Source organism: Zingiber officinale, chromosome 1A (assembly GCF_018446385.1).
Source record: "Zingiber officinale cultivar Zhangliang chromosome 1A, Zo_v1.1, whole genome shotgun sequence".
NCBI classification, from domain to species: Eukaryota; Viridiplantae; Streptophyta; class Magnoliopsida; order Zingiberales; family Zingiberaceae; genus Zingiber; species Zingiber officinale.
Window position 1 is genome coordinate 122,730,991 of NC_055987.1, and position 19,815 is coordinate 122,750,805.

A 19,815-nucleotide genomic window follows, 5' to 3' on the forward strand; every position below is an offset into this window, starting at 1 on the left:
AATTTTATTTTGTCAAATTCTTCTTGATCCTGTCCGAACGCTGACTCAACGGACGCTGGGCACGTGGCGCTCTCCGAACTGATGACGTGGATCTCCAGCCAGTCGTAGGGATCTCCAGCGAACCTGCAAAGAAGTCAGGCCGGGAAGGGGTTCCCGGCGACGACCCTCCGACGCTCAAGTCAGGCAAGAGGAAATGCAGAAGTGGCTTTGAATACGAGAGAATGCGTGATCGCGTGAATGCGTACCTCCGATGAAGAATGAGGACCATTATATAGAGCCAGGAAAGGGCTTATGCACACATACCGAGGCAAATACGTGTCCTCTTACCATACCTCAGTATGGGCTTGTCAGAAGAGCTTGCCTGACACCATACTGCTACAGTCCGAGCACCTCTCTGATGGGACAGCGGAACCCTCTGTCGTAAGATTCTTCGTATGGCCTGGTCGTTGAACATACCTGCTGTCAGAAGATATTTCCCCGCGTCCCCTTGTCTGTCTCCTTTTCCTCGAGCCGAGCGTTTGTCCGTTCAGCAAGCATCGGCCCGACCGGGCGTAGATATCGATCCGACCGGGAACATTCTCCCGGCCACGTGCTCGGATGAGACTGTTCACAGTATTGCTGCCTTATGCCTTCGGCTGAGCGGGCTATCCGCTCGGCCAGTCGACCCTGTTCAACATGAGCGTCGGAACCCCGACTCCCCGTCGGGGTGTCTTTGTTTCCTCTCGGGCCCATTCAGCCGGTCGCCCGAACTGCTCTCCGCTCGGCCGAACCTCATGCTGCCCTTGGTACTTTTGACCTCCACGTGTCATTGACTTCCCTCAAAGGGGGCCCCCGTTCTTCCTGCGGGATCACTTGCCTCCCCCTCAAGTCCAGTCGAAGGAGGTGATTAGTCCGACTGACTGGACCGTCAGTCGCTCCGAGCGGCGTTTGCATGCAACTATCCTCCACTCGGCTACACGGGGGTAGCCATAACGTCGGTCAACACCGCCATTCCTCGAATCTTCTGGAAATCTGTGCCAATCTTCGACATTAAGGTCGAGCACGCGCTTATTAAATGTGGCCTATGTCGCGGCGCCACGTGGCACCCCTGGTGCCGTAAGCGTACGGCGGCGGCGTTACCTTCGATAGGACCACCTTAGTTTGAAATGGACGGCCAGATGCAGGCTTCGATTCCCGTGACCTACAATCGACGGCTGAGGCCGCTCGGGCTTATCCCTATAAAGCCTTCGTCCTCTTCCACCGCCACACCTTTGCTCTCGTGTGCTCCACAATTCTTCTCTCTCAGTGCTCCACAATTCTTCTCTCTCAGTGCTCCGGCGATCCTGCTCTTCTGTCTTCCGACGATCTCCGGCGTCGTTGTAACGACCCGACCCTCTTGGCCCATTTGGTGGCCCATTTGGCGACCTCTCATGTCGTCGACCGTCGGCCCTTATGTCGTCAGCCCATTTGGCGACCTCTCATGTCGTCGACCGACGACCCTTTGGCCGTGTCGTTACTCACTAGGACTTCCCACCCCTGGCAGTGGATTTTTGTCTCCCCCAGGATTCGAACTCTAAACCAGGCTTAAGTATTAGAGTTTATGAATCCTGGTAACCAAGTGAGATGTCTCACTTGGTTACCAGGATTCATAAACTCTAATATAAGCCTGGAGGTTAGAGTTCGAATCTCGGGAGGCAAAAAACCACTGTGGGTGGAAGTCGTCGACGAAAACGATATGAGAGGTCGCCAAATGGGCCGATAACATATTTGGCGGCCCAACTGACGGCCCTTATGTCGTCGGCCGATTTGGCGACCTCTCATGTCGTCGTCGGCCCATTTGGCGACCTCGCATGTCGTGGCCGTGCCGTTACTCACTAGGACTTTCCACCCCTGGTCAGTGGATTTTTGCCTCCCCCAAGATTCGAACTCTAAACCTCCAGGCTTAAGTATTAGAGTTTATGAATCCTGGTAACCAAGTGAGATCATCTCACTTGGTTACCAGGATTCATAAACTCTAATACTTAAGCCTGGAGGTCTAGAGTTTGAATCCCGGAGGAGGCAAAAATCCACTGCCAGGGGTGGAAAGTCCTAGTAAATGGGCCGACGACATAAGGGCCGACGGTCGACGACATGAGAGGTCGCCAAATGGGCCGCCAAATGGGCCAACAGGGTCGGGTCGTTACAGTCGTTCTTTCGATCCTCCGTCTCTTTATAAGGTTCTTCTTCCTTTCCTCTCCGTTAATCTTGTGTTTTTTTGTCTAGTTTTCATCCTCTACGCACTGTTTCGTCTATCATCTTCTTCCTTTTATCCTCTGCCTTTCGTCCGCTCGGACAATGGCTAGCTCCTCCCAACCTCAAGACCAAACCCTCGGCCCATGGTACACCACCCTGGAGTCGCGCTTCGATCGGCGCGATGCCGATATTTTGATGGACTCTTTCGAAATCTCTTCTGATTTTGAACTTATATTACCTTCCCCCTCCGCTCGGCCACACAAACCGCCGCACGGAGCTTTCTGCGTCTTCCGCGACCAATTCGTCGCCGGTCTGCGTTTTCCCATCCATCCGTTCATCGTAGAGGTTTGCAACTTTTTCGGCGTTCCGCTCGGAAGCCTAGTCCCCAACACTTTCCGCCTTTTATGCGGCGTGGTCGTTTTGTTCAAAACCCACAATATCCCCCTCCGACCGGAGGTTTTCTATTATTTTTATTACCCTAAGCAGTCCGAGCTGGGCACATATATGTTCCAGGCTCGGTCTGGTTTAGTTTTCTTCAATAAACTGCCTTCTTCTAATAAACATTGAAAAGAATTCTACTTCTACCTTCGTATGCCCGAGCGGGCTCCCTTCCGAACGCAGTGGCAGATCGGACCACCAACCTCACCAGAGCTCAAAAGGTTCAAAACTTGACCGGACTATCTTCATGCCACCAACATGCTAGCCGGTCTGAGGTTTGACATCAACAAGTTCCTGCCTGAAGGGGTGATGTATATATTCGGTCTGAGTCCGATCAGGACCCCCCTTCCGAGCGGCTTTGGTAAGAATTTTACTTTGTGCATTCACTTTGATTGCTAACTGATTTTCTCCCTTTTCCTTTACAGCGGGCATCGTCATGGAGTCCGTGATGGCTGGCATTTTGAAAAGGAAGGCAGCGGCGCTCGAGGCCGCGGTGGCCAAAGAAATGGAAACGCTTGGCATTCAGCCGGTCGGCTCTAACGAAGGAGAGAGTGATACAAATGCTAGGGAGTCAGCCGCTCAGGCTTCTCTCCCGGAGCCAGCGGTTGGCGCAACTGCTAGTCGAGAGCCTTCCGTCCGGGAGGAAGGCTCGGCTCAGGAGGAAGAGCGTCCCCTCCGACAAAAGAGGTGCCGCACGGAGACACCACTCTGCTCGGCTACATCTGCGGTCCATCCATCCGAGCGGGCCACCGCCGATTCTCGCGGCACAGCGCCGATGGAGGCGATCTCGTCCGATCGGACGCCCTCCCAACTAGACGCGTCTGCGGACCCCCTGGAAACCATACCCGTCAGCTCCCTTCCGCCCGCTCCCCGCCAAGTCCATCGTTCAACAATTTTGTCCCAGTTTTCGGCGTCGGCCTCCGATCCTTCCCCGGCTTCCGCCCAGACAACCCCCGGTCGGCACCGTACCATCCGGGTCTCTTTTGCATCTCCCCACCGAGGAATTAATGCCTGAGGCCGCTCGGCCGACTGCGCCCGAGCACATGATCACAATGAAGGGGCCCTTAGCCGAGATGTGGGTCGACGCTCGGGCGCGCGTCGCAATGATTCCCCTCAGCAATTTGGCCAACAGCCACATGCAACAGGCCACGGGGGTAAGTTTATTTTTTCAAGTCCTTTACGCATTCTTTCCGATCGGCTATTAACAATCTCTCTTTTGTCAGAGATGGGTGGAGGAGATTGCTGTCTCCAATCGGCTCGCCATGGTGGACGAGGAGCTCAAAAGGCTACGGAGTTCGGGCGGCGCTCCTTCCCAAGGCCCATCATATGCCGAGCTGCAAAAGAAGCTCAAAAAGACCCAAGACTTGTTGGAGGCCGAACGGAAGAAGATGGCCGACCAGGCTCACACTTTGGCCGAACTTGATCGTTGAACAAATCACTGGATCGCAAGATAATTCTGGCCACCGAGCGGAAGAAAACGGCTATCTCCGATCTGGAGAAGAAGAATGTTGAGGCTCGGGGCCTGGAGCAGCGAGTCAAGGAGCTGATGGAGCAGCTAGACGGCGAGAAGGCGAGCCGCTCGGCCGAGGTGATCAAATATAAAGAAGAATTAAAGACTTTGAAGGAGTCCCTCGCAGCCTCCCAAGCGGCCTTCAAGGAATATCAAGAAGCTGAGCCTGGCCGAGTCGCAGCCCAGAGGCTGAATTACATCCGCTCGAAAGTATTCTCGGAGAAAGTCTGCGAACGGATGTACAACGCCTTCGAGCTCGCTATAACCGCCACCACAACTTACTTGAAGTCCAAGGGTCATCTTGCCGACTGCGTCCTCATTCCGGCCCAAGATCAAGCGGCGCTGCTCGGCAACATCCCCCAGGAGATTTATGATTTTCTTGAGTAGAAGTTTTTATGTAACTCAGCCACTCGGCCAAAAACTCATCCATTTTTGTAATTCGGCCTCTTGGCCTTAATTTTGCTGATATGCTATCCTTTTACTTACCTTTTTTTCTTTCGCTAATCAATACGCATGTTGTCCGCTCGCCTCTTGTCACATCTCTCTTGCGTCCGAAAAGGATTTTTTGCGAAGTATTTTGCGTAGCTAGTCCGCTCGGCTGAATATATTCTTGTTTCGACAGATGAGGTTGTTAGCTGGATGTTGACGAAGTACCTTTGGGTACTTGGCTGCTCGGCGAGTATAGCTGTTAACGGCGAGTACTTTTGAGTACTTGCACACAAGTCCTCTTTATTGCCTTCTTCCGGCCAGAGGGTTTATAGTCGCCGGCGTGACTCTCGATATTTAACGTCGGAGCTCGACGGTCTTCCGCTCGGCGGGTTTATAGTCGCCGGCTCGACTCCCGATTTTTAACGTCGGAGCTCGACAGTCTTCCGCTCGGAGGGTTTATAGTCGCCGGCTCGACTCCCGATATTTAACGTCGGAGCTCGACGGTCTTCCGCTCGGAGAGTTTATAGTCGCCGGCTCGACTCTCGATTTTTAACGTCAGAGCTCGACGGTCTTCCGCTCGGAGGGTTTATAGTCGCCGGCTTGACTCTCGATTTTTAACGTCGGAGCTCGACGGTCTTCCGCTCGGCGAGTTTATAGTCGCCGGCTCGACTCTCGATTTTTAACATCGGAGCTCGACGGTCTTCCGCTCGGCGGGTTTATAGTCGCCGGCTCGACTCTCGATTTTTAACGTCGGAGCTCGACGGTCTTCCGCTCGGAGGGTTTATAGTCGCCGGCTCGACTCTCGATTTTTAATGCCGGAGCTCGACGGTCTTCCGCTCGGCGAGTTTATAGTCACCGGCTCGACTCTCGATTTTTAACGTCGAAGCTCGACGGTCTTCCACTCGGAGGGTTTATAGTCGCCGGCTCGACTCTCGATTTTTAACGTCGGAGCTCGACGGTCTTCCGCTCGGAGGGTTTATAGTCGTCGGCTCGACTCTCGATTTTTAATGTCAGAGCTCGACGGCCCTTAAGGCTAATTTCAACACTACCGATCGGCGAAGATTGCCAAATGCCTCTCTTATCAATTTGCTTCCTGCATTACAAGGACATAGGCGACCAAAAGATACACAAAATGAGTTACATCAGTGCACCTCTCACCCAGCTCGGTACTGCTAGAGATGATTCGCGCTTCATGGTCGATCCAGCCGCCGTCCGTCTTCATCCTCCAAATAATAAGCACCTGATCGGAGCTTTTCGATGACTTTGAAGGGGCCCGCCCAAGGAGCCTCCAGCTTGCCGACGTCGCCGACCAGCTTTACTTTCTTCCAGACAAGGTCGCCAACTTGGAATGCTCTAGGGATCACGCGTCGGTTGTATTTCTGCTTCATTCTTTGCCGGTACGCCATCAGCCAGACGGACGCCTTGGCTCGCTCTTCGTCGACCAAGTCCAATTCCATGTTCCTCCGCTCGGCGTTATCATCATCATAATTCTGGATCCGGACGGACTCGACGCCGACTTCGACCGGAATAACCGCTTCACCGCCGTACACCAAATGGAATGGCGTGACGCTCGTTCCTTCCTTTGGGGTCGTGCGGATAGCCCATAAAATGCCCGGCAGCTCGTCCACCCGGCTTCCTCCTATGTGGTCAAGTCGAGCTCGAAGAATTCTAAGGATTTCTCTGTTGGTTACTTTAGCTTGGCCGTTGGTTTGGGGATACGCCACGGAAGTAAAGTGTTGTTCAATGCCATAACTTTTGCACCAGTCTTCGAGCTGCTTCCCGGCGAACTGTCGTCCGTTATCAGATACGAGCCGGCGAGGGATGTCGAAACGACAGATTATATGCTGTCAGATAAACTTCTTGACCATCTGCTCAGTGATCTTGGCTAGTGGCTCGGCCTCCACCCATTTGGAAAAATAGTCGACCGCCACCAGTAGAAACTTCCGCTGACCGGTCGGCATAGGGAACGGACCCACTATATCCATTCCCCACTGATCGAACGGACATGATATTGTAGATGTCTTCATTTCCTCAGCCGGTCGGTGGGAGACGTTGTGATACTTCTAGCAGGAAAGGCACGTCGCGACGGTCCGAGCGGCGTCTGCTTGTAGGGTTGAGTATCCGGCCAGCAGGATCTTCTTAGCCATCGATCGTCCGCCCGGATGCCCTCTGCACGATCCTTGATGCACTTCTTGGAGGATGTACGCCGCATCTTCCGAGCTCACACATTTCAAAAGCAGGCGGGAGAAAGCCTTCTTGTAGAGTTGGTCTCCAATGAGTGTGAACCAACCGGCTCTCCTTCTTAATAGCTGGGCAGCCTCCCGATCGGATGGTGTCGCACCCAAGCGCAGAAACTCTATGATGGCTGTCCTTCAATCGCTCGGGCGTGCAAGGCCCTCCATCCGGTCAATATGCGCCACCAAGGATACTTGTTCAATTTGCTGCTGGATAACGACCGGTGATATTGAACTTGCGAGTTTGGCTAACTCATCTGTCGCCTGGTTTTCCGCTCGGGGTATCTTCTGGATAATGACTTCTCTGAAATTGGCCTTGAGCTTTTCGAAGGCTTTAGCGTAGAGTTTGAGCCGAGCATTGTTAATCTCAAAAGTGACCGAGAGCTGCTGAGCGGCCAGCTGAGAATCTGAATGGAGCGTCACCCGACCGGCTCCAACATGACGGGCGGCCTGCAAGCCGGCTATAAGGGCCTCATACTCCGCTTCGTTATTTGTGGCTCTGTAATCTAGCCGGACGGATAAGTGCATCCTTGCTTCTTGGGGAGAGAGTAATAGCATGCCAATCCCGCTCCCGAGCCGAGTGGACGATCCGTCTACAAATATTTTCCACATAGCTTTGGGCTCTGGCCTTTGCACTTCGGTGATAAAATCTGTCAAGGACTGCGCCTTTATCGCCGAGCGGGGTTGATACTGAATGTCAAATTCGCAACTCCGTTGTCCATTTGATGAGTCGTCCGGACGCTTCTGGGTTCAACAACACTCTTCCCAATGGGCTATTTGTCCGAACGATGATTGTATGTGCCAGGAAATAAGGACGAAGTCTCTGAGCGGCGAGGACCAATGCAAAAGCCAGCTTCTCGAGCCCAGTGTAGCGAGATTCAGCGTCTTTTAAAATATGGCTCAAGAAATACACGGGTTGTTCTTCTCCGCTCGTCCTCACTAAGGCCAAGCCTACTGCCTGCTCGGTTGAAGATAAGTAAATACAAAGCGACTCACCCACAGCTGGCTTGGCGAGCACGGGCAGAGAGTTCAGATATGTCTTTAGTTCTTCAAACGACCGATCGCATTCTTCATCCCAATGAAACTTGGTAGCTTTGCGCAAGATTTTGAAAAACGGGAGGCTTCGATCGGCCGTCTTCGAGAAGAATCTTGGCAATGCTGTTATTCGACCGGTCAAGCGCTGTACTTCCCTCAGATTTCTTGGGGGCGGCATATCTTGTAGTGCGTTCACCTTGCTGGGATTTGCTTCGATGCCCCGCTCGGTCACTATATAGCCCAAGAAACGCCCGCCTTTTGCCCCGAACAGACACTTCTGAGGGTTCAGCTTAACTCCATACTTCCTCAGCATTCGAAAAGTCTCCTCCATGTCTTTAAAGAGATCGGCCGCTCGGGTGGACTTGATGAGAATATCATCCACGTACACTTCCAAATTTCGTCCGATCTACTCCTTGAACACTTTGTTCATCAAGCGCTGGTAAGTCGCTCCCGCGTTCTTCAGTCCGAACGGCATCACATTGTAGCAGTAAGTGTCGTCGGCTGTAACGAAGCTGACCTTCTCTTGATCTTCTCGGGCGAGCGGCACTTGATGGTAGCCCTGATAGGCGTCGAGCATACATATCAACTCGCAGCCGGCTGTGGAGTCCACCAGTTGATCAATCCGGGGCAGAGGATAAAAATCCTTAGGGCATGCTTTGTTGAGATCCTGAAAATCGATGCAAACTCTCCACTTGTTGCCCGGCTTGGAGACTAGTACCACGTTCGCAAGCCAGCTCGGGAACTAGACCTCGCGTATGTGGCCGGCCTCCAGGAGCTTCTCAACCTCCGCTCGGATGATGGCATTTTGTTCGGTGCTGAAATCCCTCTTCCTTTGCTTCACCGGCCGAGCGTCCGGTCAGATGTGGAGCTCGTGCTGCGCTATACTTAGCGAAATTCCGGGTAGCTCATGCGTCGACCAAACGAAGACATCACAGTTTCTCTAGAGACATTTGATCACTTCCTTTTTCTGACTTGCCCCCAGATCAGCCGCAATGAATGTGGTGGCCTCCGATCGGGTCGGGTGAATCTGCACTTCCTCTTTTTCTTCATAAACCAAGGAGGGTGGTTTTTCGGTTATGGCGTTCACCTCGATCTGTGGCGTCTTCCGAGCGGAATTAGCTTCAGCTCGGACTATCTCGACGTAGCATCACCGAGCTGCCAGCTGGTCTCCTCGTACTTCTCCCACTTTATCTTCCACCGGGAACTTGATCTTCTGGTGGAAAGTGGAGACGGTCGCTCGGAACTCGCTGAGCGCCGGTCGCTCCAAAATAACATTGTATGCTGAAGGAGAGTCGACCACGATGAAGTTGGCAATCCTCGTCCTTCTGAGCGGCTCCTCTCCCAGTGAAATAGCCAGTCGGACTTGTCCGACCGGCAGAACTTCATTGCCCGTAAACCCGTATAGGGGGGTTGTCATGGGCAGTAGCTCGGCTCGATTAATTTGCAGTTGGTCGAAGGCCTTCTTGAATATAATGTTGACCGAGCTTCCTGTATCGATGAAAACGTGGTGAATAGTGTAGTTAGCTATTACTGCTTTGATGAGGAGAGCGTCGTCATGTGGCACTTCGACTCCCTCCAAGTCCCTGGGCCCGAAGCTGATTTCAGGTCCGCTCGCCCTTTCCTGGCTGCAGTCGACCGCATGGATCTGGAGCTGCCTGACGCTCGCCTTCCTTGCTCTATTGGAGTCACCTCCGGTCGGGCCGCCAGCGATGATGTTGATTTCACCTCGGGAAGTGTTACTTCTATTTTCTTCTTCCCGAGCGGATGGCCTAGGCCGCTCCCTAGACATCCGAGGATTGTCCTCACGCCTCGGAGTAAGATGCCACTCGGGAGTCTGTCTTTGTCGCCTGTTGGGTATCATCCGATCGGCTTCACGAGGTCGCTGTCGCCTGTCGGATGATGGCGATCGGCAGCGGCCACTCCAGGGAACGGGTGGGCGATCAAGGGAAGGCTTCGGCAATCTCTTGTGTTATGCGTGTCGGTCTGGTGGAAAGAGCAGAACATGGGGGTCCATACCTTCTTCTTTGGTTTGGGTCATTCGGCAGCTACTTCTTGGACGACATGGGACCTCGCATGGTGAGAGCGGACTGCTTCGACCCGTGGTCCTCTGGGCGGCTCCTGGCGAGTGACAGGCTTCTGCTCGGCAGGGGCTAGCCGCTCAGTTGGTACTTCTTTTCTTCGGGCCGCCTGTGCTTCCTCCACATTGATGTATTCATTGGCCCGGTGTAACATATGATCATAGTCTCGGGGCGACTTCCGAATAAACGAGCGGAAGAAGTCCCCGTCCACGAGGCCTTGCGTGAACGTATTCATCATCGTTTCTGAGGTGGCCGTTGGAATATCCATGGCCACCTGGTTGAATCATTGGATATAAGCTCTGAGCGACTCTCTGGGCTCTTGCTTGATGGCGAACAGGCTGACACTTGTCTTCTGATAACGCCGACTGCTTGCGAAATGGTGGAGGAAGACCGTGCGGAACTCCTTGAAACTTGTAATGGATCCGTCCGGCAGCCTCCAGAACCACCGTTGCACCGATCCCGAGAGGGTGGTAAGAAACACCCGGCACTTTACTCCATCTGTGTATTGATGAAGGGTGGCTGTGTTGTCGAATTTACCCAGGTGATCGTCCGGGTCGGTAGTTCCGTTGTATTCACCGATCGCGGGGGGCACATAGTGCTTTGGTAGAGGGTCCCGCAGGATGGCCTCTGAAAATTGACGGTTGATCCGCTCGGGAGAGGCGTCCGCTCGGGGGGCCTTGCCTTTTCTGTTGTCTCGTATTAGTACTTCATCTGATGAAGATCCTCGATCACGATTAACTGCTGTGGCTTCAGGAGGCGTGCGGAATAGGGCCCGATGAAATGGAACCGTGGCATGCGGTGCTTCCGCTCAGCCCCCTGATGTTGATGTCGCTTGTTGCTCAATCCGCTCGGCTTGCGACTTCTACTTTTGTTATTCCACAAGCTTAGCTGCTCTTGCCTTGATCAGAGCGTCGAGCTCCTCCGTGGAGAGCATCACCGTGTGCGGTCGTCCAGCTTTGTCCATTGCTTCCGCTCGGATGCAGGTGCGTTCCCACAGACGACGCCAAATTGATCCTGACCGAACGCTGACTCAATGGACGCTGGGCATGTGGCGCTCTCCGAACTGATGATGTGGATCTCCAGCCAGTCGTAGGGATCTCCGGCGAACCTGCAAAGAAGTCGGGCCGGGAAGGGGTTCCCGGCGACGACCCTCCGACGCTCAAGTCAGTCAAGAGGAAATGCAGAAGTGGCTTTGAATACGAGAGAATGCGTGATCGCGTGAATGCGTACCTCCGGTGAAGAATGAGGACCCTTATATAGAGCCAGGAAAAGGCTGATGCACACATACCGAGGCGAATACGTGTCCTCTTACCATACCTCAGTATGGGCTTGTCAGAAGAGCTTGCCTGACACCATACTGCTACAGTCCGAGTACCTCTCTGATGGGACAGCGGAACCATCTGTCGTAAGATCCTGCGTATGGCCTGGTCGTTGAACATACCTGATGTCAGAAGATGTTTCCCCGCGTCCCCTTGTCTGTCTCCTTTTCCCCGAGCTGAGCGTTTGTCCACTCGGCAAGCATCGGCCCGACCGGGCATAGATATCGGTCCGACCGGGAAGATTCTCCCGGCCACGTGCTCGGATGAGACTGTTCACAGTATTGCTGCCTTATGCCTTCGGCTGAGCGGGCTATCCGCTCGGCCAGTCGACCCTGTTTAACATGAGTGTCGGAACCCCGACTCCCCGTCGGGGTGTCTTTGTTTCCTCTCGGGCCCATTCAGTCGATCGCCCCAACTGCTCTCCGCTCGGCTGAACCTCATGCTTCCCTTGGTACTTTTGACCTCCACGTGTCATTGACTTCCCTCAAAGGGGGCCCCCGTTCTTCCTACAGGATCACTTCTAATGGACAAGATTTTGCTAGAATTAATTTTAACTCTTGGTTTTCTTTTTCTAGCTTACAGCAATCCTTTGACAATAATTTAACAAACTTGAATAATTTATCGGGAGACAGAGATCGTACCTGACTTACCTTGTTAATCCCATCATCTGTAGCTCCCTCCGAACTGTTGCTTACATCTGATGTATCTCCCCCTTTATCGATGCTCTCGATGCTCATTTCGGACGAGCTTGTTTCTTGTTCGTTTACTTGATGGCTTGCCATTAATGCAAGTCCGGAGAAAGCCTCAATCTTTGATTTGGACGATGTTTCATCCCACGTTGCCTTTAACGTCATGTACTTGTTAGATTGGACAGGCTTTTTGTTCTTTCCTTGTCCTTGATCTTTAATTTAGGGTAGTTGTCTTTAATGTGCCCTTCTTCGTTGCAATGATAGCATTTGATTATTCTTTTCTTTCTATCCTACAGATGGTTAGATTTTCTAGTTTTAAGTAATTTTTTAAATTGTTTTACCATCAATGTCGTTTCGTTGTCATCGAGAGAGGATTCTGAATCTTGTTCGTCCACCCTTGCCTTAAAGGCAATGTTGTGCTTTGGCTCCATCTTCGAATCTGCACATCTCGTTTCATGAATTTCAAAAGTTGAAAATAACTCTTCTAAGGTAACAGATTCTAAATCCTTAGAGATATAGTAGGCATCTATTAATGATACCCATTTCGTATTTCTAAGGAATGCATTAAGAGTGTATCTTAGCGAATCTTGGTTGCTTACCTTTTCTCCGAGATTCGAAAGTCCGGTGATGAGCTCCTTAATCCTCGAGTGAAAATGTGCTATAGTTTCGTCTTCTTCTAATTGGAGGTTGCTGATCTGGTTGTGAAGTAAGTCATATCTCGCAAGTTTCGCCTCCGAGGTTCCTTCGTGAAGTTCCAGGAATTTTTCCTAGAGCTCCTTGGCGGACTCGTAAGCTCCGATCTGGTTGACTTCTTGTGGCAATAGGATGCTCAGTAGATGAAACTCTGCTTTACCATTTGCCATGAAGTCGGCTTATTCCTTCTTCGTTTATTGATACTGTTCCTTGCCCTCGGGTGCTTCAAAACCAAATTCTATTATTAACCATAAATCAAAGTCTGTTTTGAAAAATACCTCCATTCTCTTTTTCTAGCTCGCGAACTCTCCGTCGAACTTTGGTGGGTAGATGCTTGGTCCGACCATCTTGTATGCTTCGTTTGGCGGTTAGTCCTCCGAAGCATCATGGCTCTGATACCACTTGTTAGGATCCTTGGCGGTCGGCTAGATGGGGTGAATAGCCCTTGCACAAAAACAAAACAAAAGAACTTTTCTAGGACTTATAACTTAATTAAAACACTTGCATAAACATAGAAATAATAATAAACTAAAAAGACGAGACTCAACAAATTTACATGGTTACAACCGGGGAAGTTGTTAATCCAAGATAGATGAAAAAGTGCACTAAAAATCTCCACTGGGCGGAGAAGCTTCTTACAGCATTCAAAGCTCACAAAACAAAGCTAAACTCAGACAAACTCAAACACAAGTATTGTTACTGTGTAATTCTTGTTGTCCTTATCTTCTGGGAGTAGAGCTGCTTATATAGCCCTGCTCGAGGCGCCTGGAAGGGTTCCAAACACCTGGAATGGGATAGAATTCTATCCCCGACACAATGGTACACACCACATCAACTTCGGATGAAAACTTGGTTCTGAGTGCCCCGGATTGGTCCGGGCACCCCGAGCACCAGAAATCAGCTTTTGCTAATTTTTGTCCTCGATCTCCGACTCCTATTCCGCTCACATCTATACGGGTCTTTCGCTCTGGCTCCATTCGCTTAGGTGATTTTGGTCATCCGGAATAGGGCTCCCCCCAACCCAACTTCCAACCTTCTAGAGCAAACTTCAGCTCCGGTTTCTCGTCCCTCGGAATCGTTGCTTGCTTCTTTCTCGTCCACCAGCGTACTCTTCTACAACTTTTCGTCTCTCGAACAGCTACGTCTTTTGCTCCTCGAGCAATCTTCCGCTCTGGCTTCTCGTTCCTCGGAAACACCGCACGCTCCCTTCTCGTCCACCGGTGTATTCTTCCGCAGCACCTCGTCCCTTAGATGCACCGAGCTCGTCGACTCTCTCCCGTGTCGTCCTTCTCACTAGCTGTGTCGTCATTCGCTCGACTTCCTATGCTCCTAAGTTCCTACACACTTAGACAAAGGGTTAAACACAACATAACCTAACTTAACTTGTTTGATCATATCAAAACTACCTTGGGGTACCAACAAACATGAGGTCAATGTCCTCAGAGGGGAACACATTATCCCATTGATATGTTAAGTCATCAATTTCTTGTTAGAAATTACTATTAGGTCTATATTTCTCAGTTATTCTATATAGAGTGTCAAGAAATCATTTTATTAGTTTATAATCGGAGGAAGATTATACTTCTTCCATGTCATCTACTGAAATAACGGAATAGATAGAGGAAGCATCAGAAATATTTGATTGGACTTCAACTAAGTCTACATTGTTGAAGTAATCGGTGTACCCTTAGGTTTTGATGTTTGAGTAAAAGGTTTAAGTTAGGATTTGTATCTGTATTTGATATGCGATGTTAAGTGTGCAAGTGACAGGTGTAAGGAAAAACCAAGTGTGATTTTGACAAAGGTGAAGTCCAAGCATGAGAATCTTGGTGATGTAAGTCCAAGCTTGAGGCTTGGTTGTGTAAGTTCAAGTGTGACTTGGCAAGGTGAAGACTCGGAGCGAGGAGCTCTTGACAAGGATGAAGTCCTAGAGCGAGAAGCTCTTGGCAAGTGAAGTCCCGAGAGCGAGGAGCTTTTTGGTAAGGATGAAGAGCCGAAGGTAAGGATCCTCTTGGTAAAGGAAGACCCGACAATAAAGACAAAGCCGAATGAAGCTCTTGATATGAAGTTATAATCTTTCTAGCTAAAGATTGTAAAGCTAGATCTAAGTTTATGAAAGTCTTGAAATTCTATAGAAGTCATTCATCCATGGTCCACATATTCTTAAGACTCTGATACCAAATTTTAAGGGGTTTGTGTGTTGATTTGGGGATGTGTTGTTTGTGGTTTGGAAAGGGTTATTTGAGATTTTTTTAATTATATTATTTTTGTAGTTTTTGTGATTTTGAATTAAGATATTGGGGTTTCATAATTAAAAGATTTTTGAATAGACTAGGTCAATAGAGAGGATACATTACTCTTTAACCTATTTTCTTCCAATGAGTCTTACCAGTAAAGGATCTCATATTTGAACTGTTGCCCCAACTTCTTTCAAAATTTTTAGGTTGATTGCCTCCCATACTTAGCCTGTATAGGACTTATCCGACAAAAATTTTATTTATTCCTTATATAATTATTGTTTACCTCAATGTTACTTAGAAAAGGACTAACCCTCCCCCTCAATCGTGCACGCCAAAATTGTAGCAGAATATTTCCATATACATACACAATTTTATTATGTTGTGTGCCCTATGATGTCACATGGACATGTACCCCTCAAGTGTGCGGACCCCCACACACACCAATGCTCAGAACGTCACTCAGTCACCCACTATGTCACGCATCATGGGTCTACATGCTACAGATAAATCATGAAGGATTTCATCCAAACACATGCAAACAAATTATATTCATAGTCATTTAATTAGTGTTCATTGAGCTATAAACCAAACCACATATGAATAGATAAGATAAGTGTCCATTGAACCAAAAATAAGCATAAAAGTATGTGCCTATGTTATCGGCTGAGTTAAAAAAATAATAATAATAAGTTAATAAAAATTTTAAAAAGTTCAAATGTTAAAAGTAGTTATTATATATTAAATAATTTAATGAATATCTTATGTATGATATGAGTAGATAACTTAATTAGAGTTAAAAGACTTAGACATATAAGAGTCATTGGATATTGTGGAGCGAATGTATTTTAACGATATTTATGTTAGCAAGGAAGGGATGAACTGCCTAAGGCTTGGTTATGAAGGCACTGAGTAGGGCATTAATGTTCCAAGTCTTAATTTGGTCAACCAATTTGATCTATTTTACAATGGCTATAAGCCAAGTGAAGGTTGAATCGATTGGGCAAGCATACAATTTCAGAGATCTAACTTGCACTGAAAATAATTAAAAAAAAAAGATTAAAAAATTATTAATGGAAATATACATTTAACGCCAGTGCAGATACTGATAAATTAGCAATGCATAGCTTTGCCTGTGCAGACGTCCCTTAAACTACAAAATAACTGCTAAAATTCCGTGCCCAGCCAAACAATTGGGGTTGGGGTCTTCCTGAAACTTCAGTCCCAAACTAAGCTAATCAATGAGTTTGACAAACCGGCGGCATCAAAAGTCAAATCCTTCTCGTATTCAAGACTTCTCGATGCGCCAAGGTAGAATTGGATAAAGTGGAAGGGTCGTTTTAGTCCATCCTCCAATTTTGAAGAGCAGAAAGACCATAACAGCTGCATTGTAATCACAGACATTGAGCTTGCGCACGGTTAAAATTAACTGAAAATATTAAATTTCATTACATAAACTAAACCTTGATTGAATCGGTGAGGAGAAACTTTCTTTGGAGTCTGCATCCATCGGGGAGACGAATCGCCACTCTGCATAGTCCTTTGCTACCTTGTGGTTCTTCGAGAAGTGGTGGGTAAGTTAGCTTTTCATTTGAATTGGTTGCATGAGATTTCTCTGGCCTGGATTCTTCATCCGTTACCAATGGCCTAGGACCTCTTGTGTTCTCGAGGGAGGTAGCTATGGCCTGCACCATCTCTACATCATCTTTCACGGCCTCTTTGCCTAAAATAGAAGCTGACATTAGCAAATTCAAATAATAAAGACTTAACAGTTTGGGAGCCCACTATTTTAATAATTGTTGACAATTAACACAATATCACAAGTTTTTTTCTTTGCTCTTCACATGAACAACATAATTGGTTTCGTACTCATTACTGATTGGAATGCCTTTGGAACAGCTGACGATAAATTAGAATTGTATACTTTCTCAGGGTGTGTACTGATCTAGATGCATAAAGCAATCCAAGGTATTAGTTAATTCTAGTTTCTTCATTAACCATCTTATAACTCACCTGCTACATTAATAACAGCAGAATCATGTGCAGCTCTTTGCTTTTGTTTTTGAAGAAGAAAAGCATGGTGCTCCTTTGGGCCTTTGTCGAGGAAGGGAAGTAACCCCTGGATTAAAAAAGCACTAAATATCAGACTAATTACAGTGCCACGCATCTTAGAAAGGTCTATCGCACAGCTGGGGCCCTTCTAAGTTTCTAACTTTAAATTAAAAATCAACATCCACTAACATGAACACCATCACTAATCAGTTTCCACAGTAAAGAAATATTAATTTGCCAAATCAGCTAAACAGACTTTTCCCCCTTATTTTCACCAAACTGGAAAGGTTAAAACTAAAAGAATCTTATCTGAAACGGGTCTGCTGATTCTACTCAGACAACTAGGAAAGGAAGGGGACAATGCTACGCTAAAAATATAATTATTTTAATCTAGGCCTATATTTCTCTTACCTCCAGCAACCTCTCTGGATGAACCATGCCAGTCCATGCATTCATCTTTTGTCCAGTGATGGGATCAATGAGTAATACAGCAGGAAGCTTAAACAAGTTGTAGTAAGTGCACACTTTCTTCCCTTCGATATTATCATGGTATACCTAAATTTGCAATAACAATGAGACGTAGGAAGAAATAAATTACACAACCATGGGCAAATAAACACAAAAAGTGCTCAGCATCGAGCTTAAAGAAATGTTTGAAAAATCAATGCATATGAGCTAACAAATATGCAATACCAGATAATCAACTAACCTGCCAGAAAATGAAATTAGAATGAATAATTTCTGCGACAGCTTGGTTTGCCCATGTATCGCGGTTGAGCTTTAACATAAAATACTTCCAAAGTCACCATTTTGTAAAAATGAAATCAAAGAAAAGTAGTTCAAGTCCACCTACCATGTGCGAGCTAAATTCTTCATGAGACTGCAGATTGAGTAGCAACCACTTGCCACGACGGGATGCCTCAACCTTTGCCTACACAAACAAATGAGCATAATATATAACACGAGCAAAATCCCCAAATTTCCAAAAATCAATATTTTCAACAAAAGATAGTAAAATGTATACAAGTAGAAGAAGTTGGTGAACAAAACAAATACAACAAGCAACGAGTCCTAACTTTTAGGAGCCAATATGGATCTCCTGCGGTCATTGAACTCTATCTAAGGATTTAGATGAGTATAGAAAAGGTGATAGTGAATATATATTCTACAAATTCATTCAGCAAAAGGATAACTGTGTAACTACAACAACAAGAGATGTCTACATAATCGTCGTACCTGGTCAAAGCGCCCTTGGAACATCAAGGAAAAAGGTGGAGTATATAATGAAGCGAGATTGTCATGGGTGCCATTTGATGTTGACAAAACGCTCTCGCTTGATTCCCAAATAGCAGAATGTCTTGATATGCCGAAGGGAACATCTAAACTTGGTTGAGACCTGCATGTGGTGTTCGGTATTAAATAAAATTGAATGCCAACAAAGGAACCATCAAATAATTGAACTTTGAAAATGTATCAGCACGCAACAATAGATAGAATTATGCAAATTAAATTAATAGAAGTGGACAGATTTTGCAAAATGATTGCGACATAAGAAGCATCAGACCTGAAAAAAGCAGGATCTTCATTAAGGATATCTCTTACGACAGGCAAAGGTGCTCGCACTTCATCTTCAAGAGCACCTTGCACTGAACTACCACTGGCAAGCATATTTTCCACACTGAAGAAACAGAAATTTCAAAAAAATGAGAAAAGAGTCATCGCAAACTATATCCAACAAAAACACGCTCTAATTTTCACAGTTTTAGTCGAAGACCACCTAGTAATTCCATTAGTCTGTGGAGGTAAGAACGATGACTCCACGCCACCACTTTCATTGCTGAAATAGAAGAGCTGTACAGCCTCATCAAACTTCCAAGCCGCGGCCTGTAAAATACATCCGCAATTAAAGACTGACTATTACAGTACCACATAACAACCCTAAAACTCAGAATCGGCCCTGCTCAAACAGGGATCCTCGGTAATTGTAGTTCAATGTAATTAAAACAAGATCGGAAAAAGGGTGACTAACGAGAAATCAAATCATCGCTCTAGGATAACTGCAATGCACGAACGATCAAGAGCGAGAGGACGACAAGGTAGAACCTCAAGAAATCGTGCGGCGATATCGGCGGTCTGGCCAGCGGCGACCTCGAGGAAGAAGGAGACGAGCTGCTGTCGCTCCGCCGCCGATGGGAGAGTCTCCATTGACCACCCGGATCGAGAAGTCTGGACGAGGTACGCGATCGGCGATGTCGAGAGCGTAATCGGAACGGGGAAGGAAGCGAATAGAGAAATCCCTGGGAAGGTTCGTACATTATATAGCAGCGACGACCGCGCTAACGAAAGCCCCCAAAAAAAAAGGCCACGTAAACAGAAATATCCATAAACGTTCTCTACGATATATTTTAAGATTTTTTTTAATATCGGCAAAATATTTATTAATTTCTATGAATCATTCCATGTTCACAAAATATTTTTATAAATTATAATTTTAATTTTATGGAAGTTATTTTTTTTAAAAAAAAAAGGAAACTAATTTTTATATAATAATCAGTTCAACTAATTATTTTACTAATTAATGTCGTCTGATATTTATTTATTTTTATATAAGATCATGCATTTTGAAGTGAAAGGGTCCACGAAGAGATTTTAGAGTATACATATTAATATTTCTATCTTTAAGTTAAAAAAAATTATTTTAATAAATTTGGATATCTATTTTTCATATATCATATATTAATTTTCCTATTTTTTTATATAATATTTAGTGAATAAAATTTATTTTAGAAAAATATTATTTATGAATATATAATTTTAAAATAGATAGAATAGTTAATGTAAAGATTTTTTAATTATTTTATCTAAATTTTTAGAAAAAAATTGTAATGGG

The 19,815-nt window shown here is 47.2% G+C and overlaps 1 protein-coding gene across 1 annotated transcript; it reads right to left on the reverse strand.

The window, feature by feature from the left end:
- Window positions 1–15,915: 15,915 nt before the first annotated feature.
- LOC122009632 (plant UBX domain-containing protein 7-like) lies at window positions 15,916–19,191 on the reverse strand. Its single transcript, XM_042565872.1, has 10 exons — window positions 19,029–19,191; window positions 18,703–18,809; window positions 18,490–18,603; window positions 18,162–18,321; window positions 17,779–17,856; window positions 17,635–17,703; window positions 17,337–17,480; window positions 16,887–16,992; window positions 16,337–16,596; window positions 15,916–16,256 (listed from the first exon to the last, which is right to left on the reverse strand). The coding sequence occupies exons 1-10, from the start codon at window positions 19,128–19,130 to the stop codon at window positions 16,092–16,094; spliced, it is 1,305 nt and encodes a 434-aa protein (XP_042421806.1). The 5' UTR covers window positions 19,131–19,191; the 3' UTR covers window positions 15,916–16,091.
- Between the last annotated feature and the right edge of the window lie 624 nt (window positions 19,192–19,815).

Excerpts from the sequence above, each read along its gene's own strand:
- LOC122009632 (XM_042565872.1), bottom strand. The coding sequence starts at position 19,130 with ATGGAGACTCTCCCATCGGCGGCGGAGCGACAGCAGCTCGTCTCCTTC. Across the intron at positions 17,481-17,634 it reads CTAATTTCATTTTCTGGCAG|GTATACCATGATAATATCGA; the intron begins GTTAGTTGATTA and ends TTGCAAATTTAG. Across the intron at positions 16,597-16,886 it reads TGCTGTTATTAATGTAGCAG|GCAAAGAGGCCGTGAAAGAT; the intron begins GTGAGTTATAAG and ends CTTCTATTTTAG.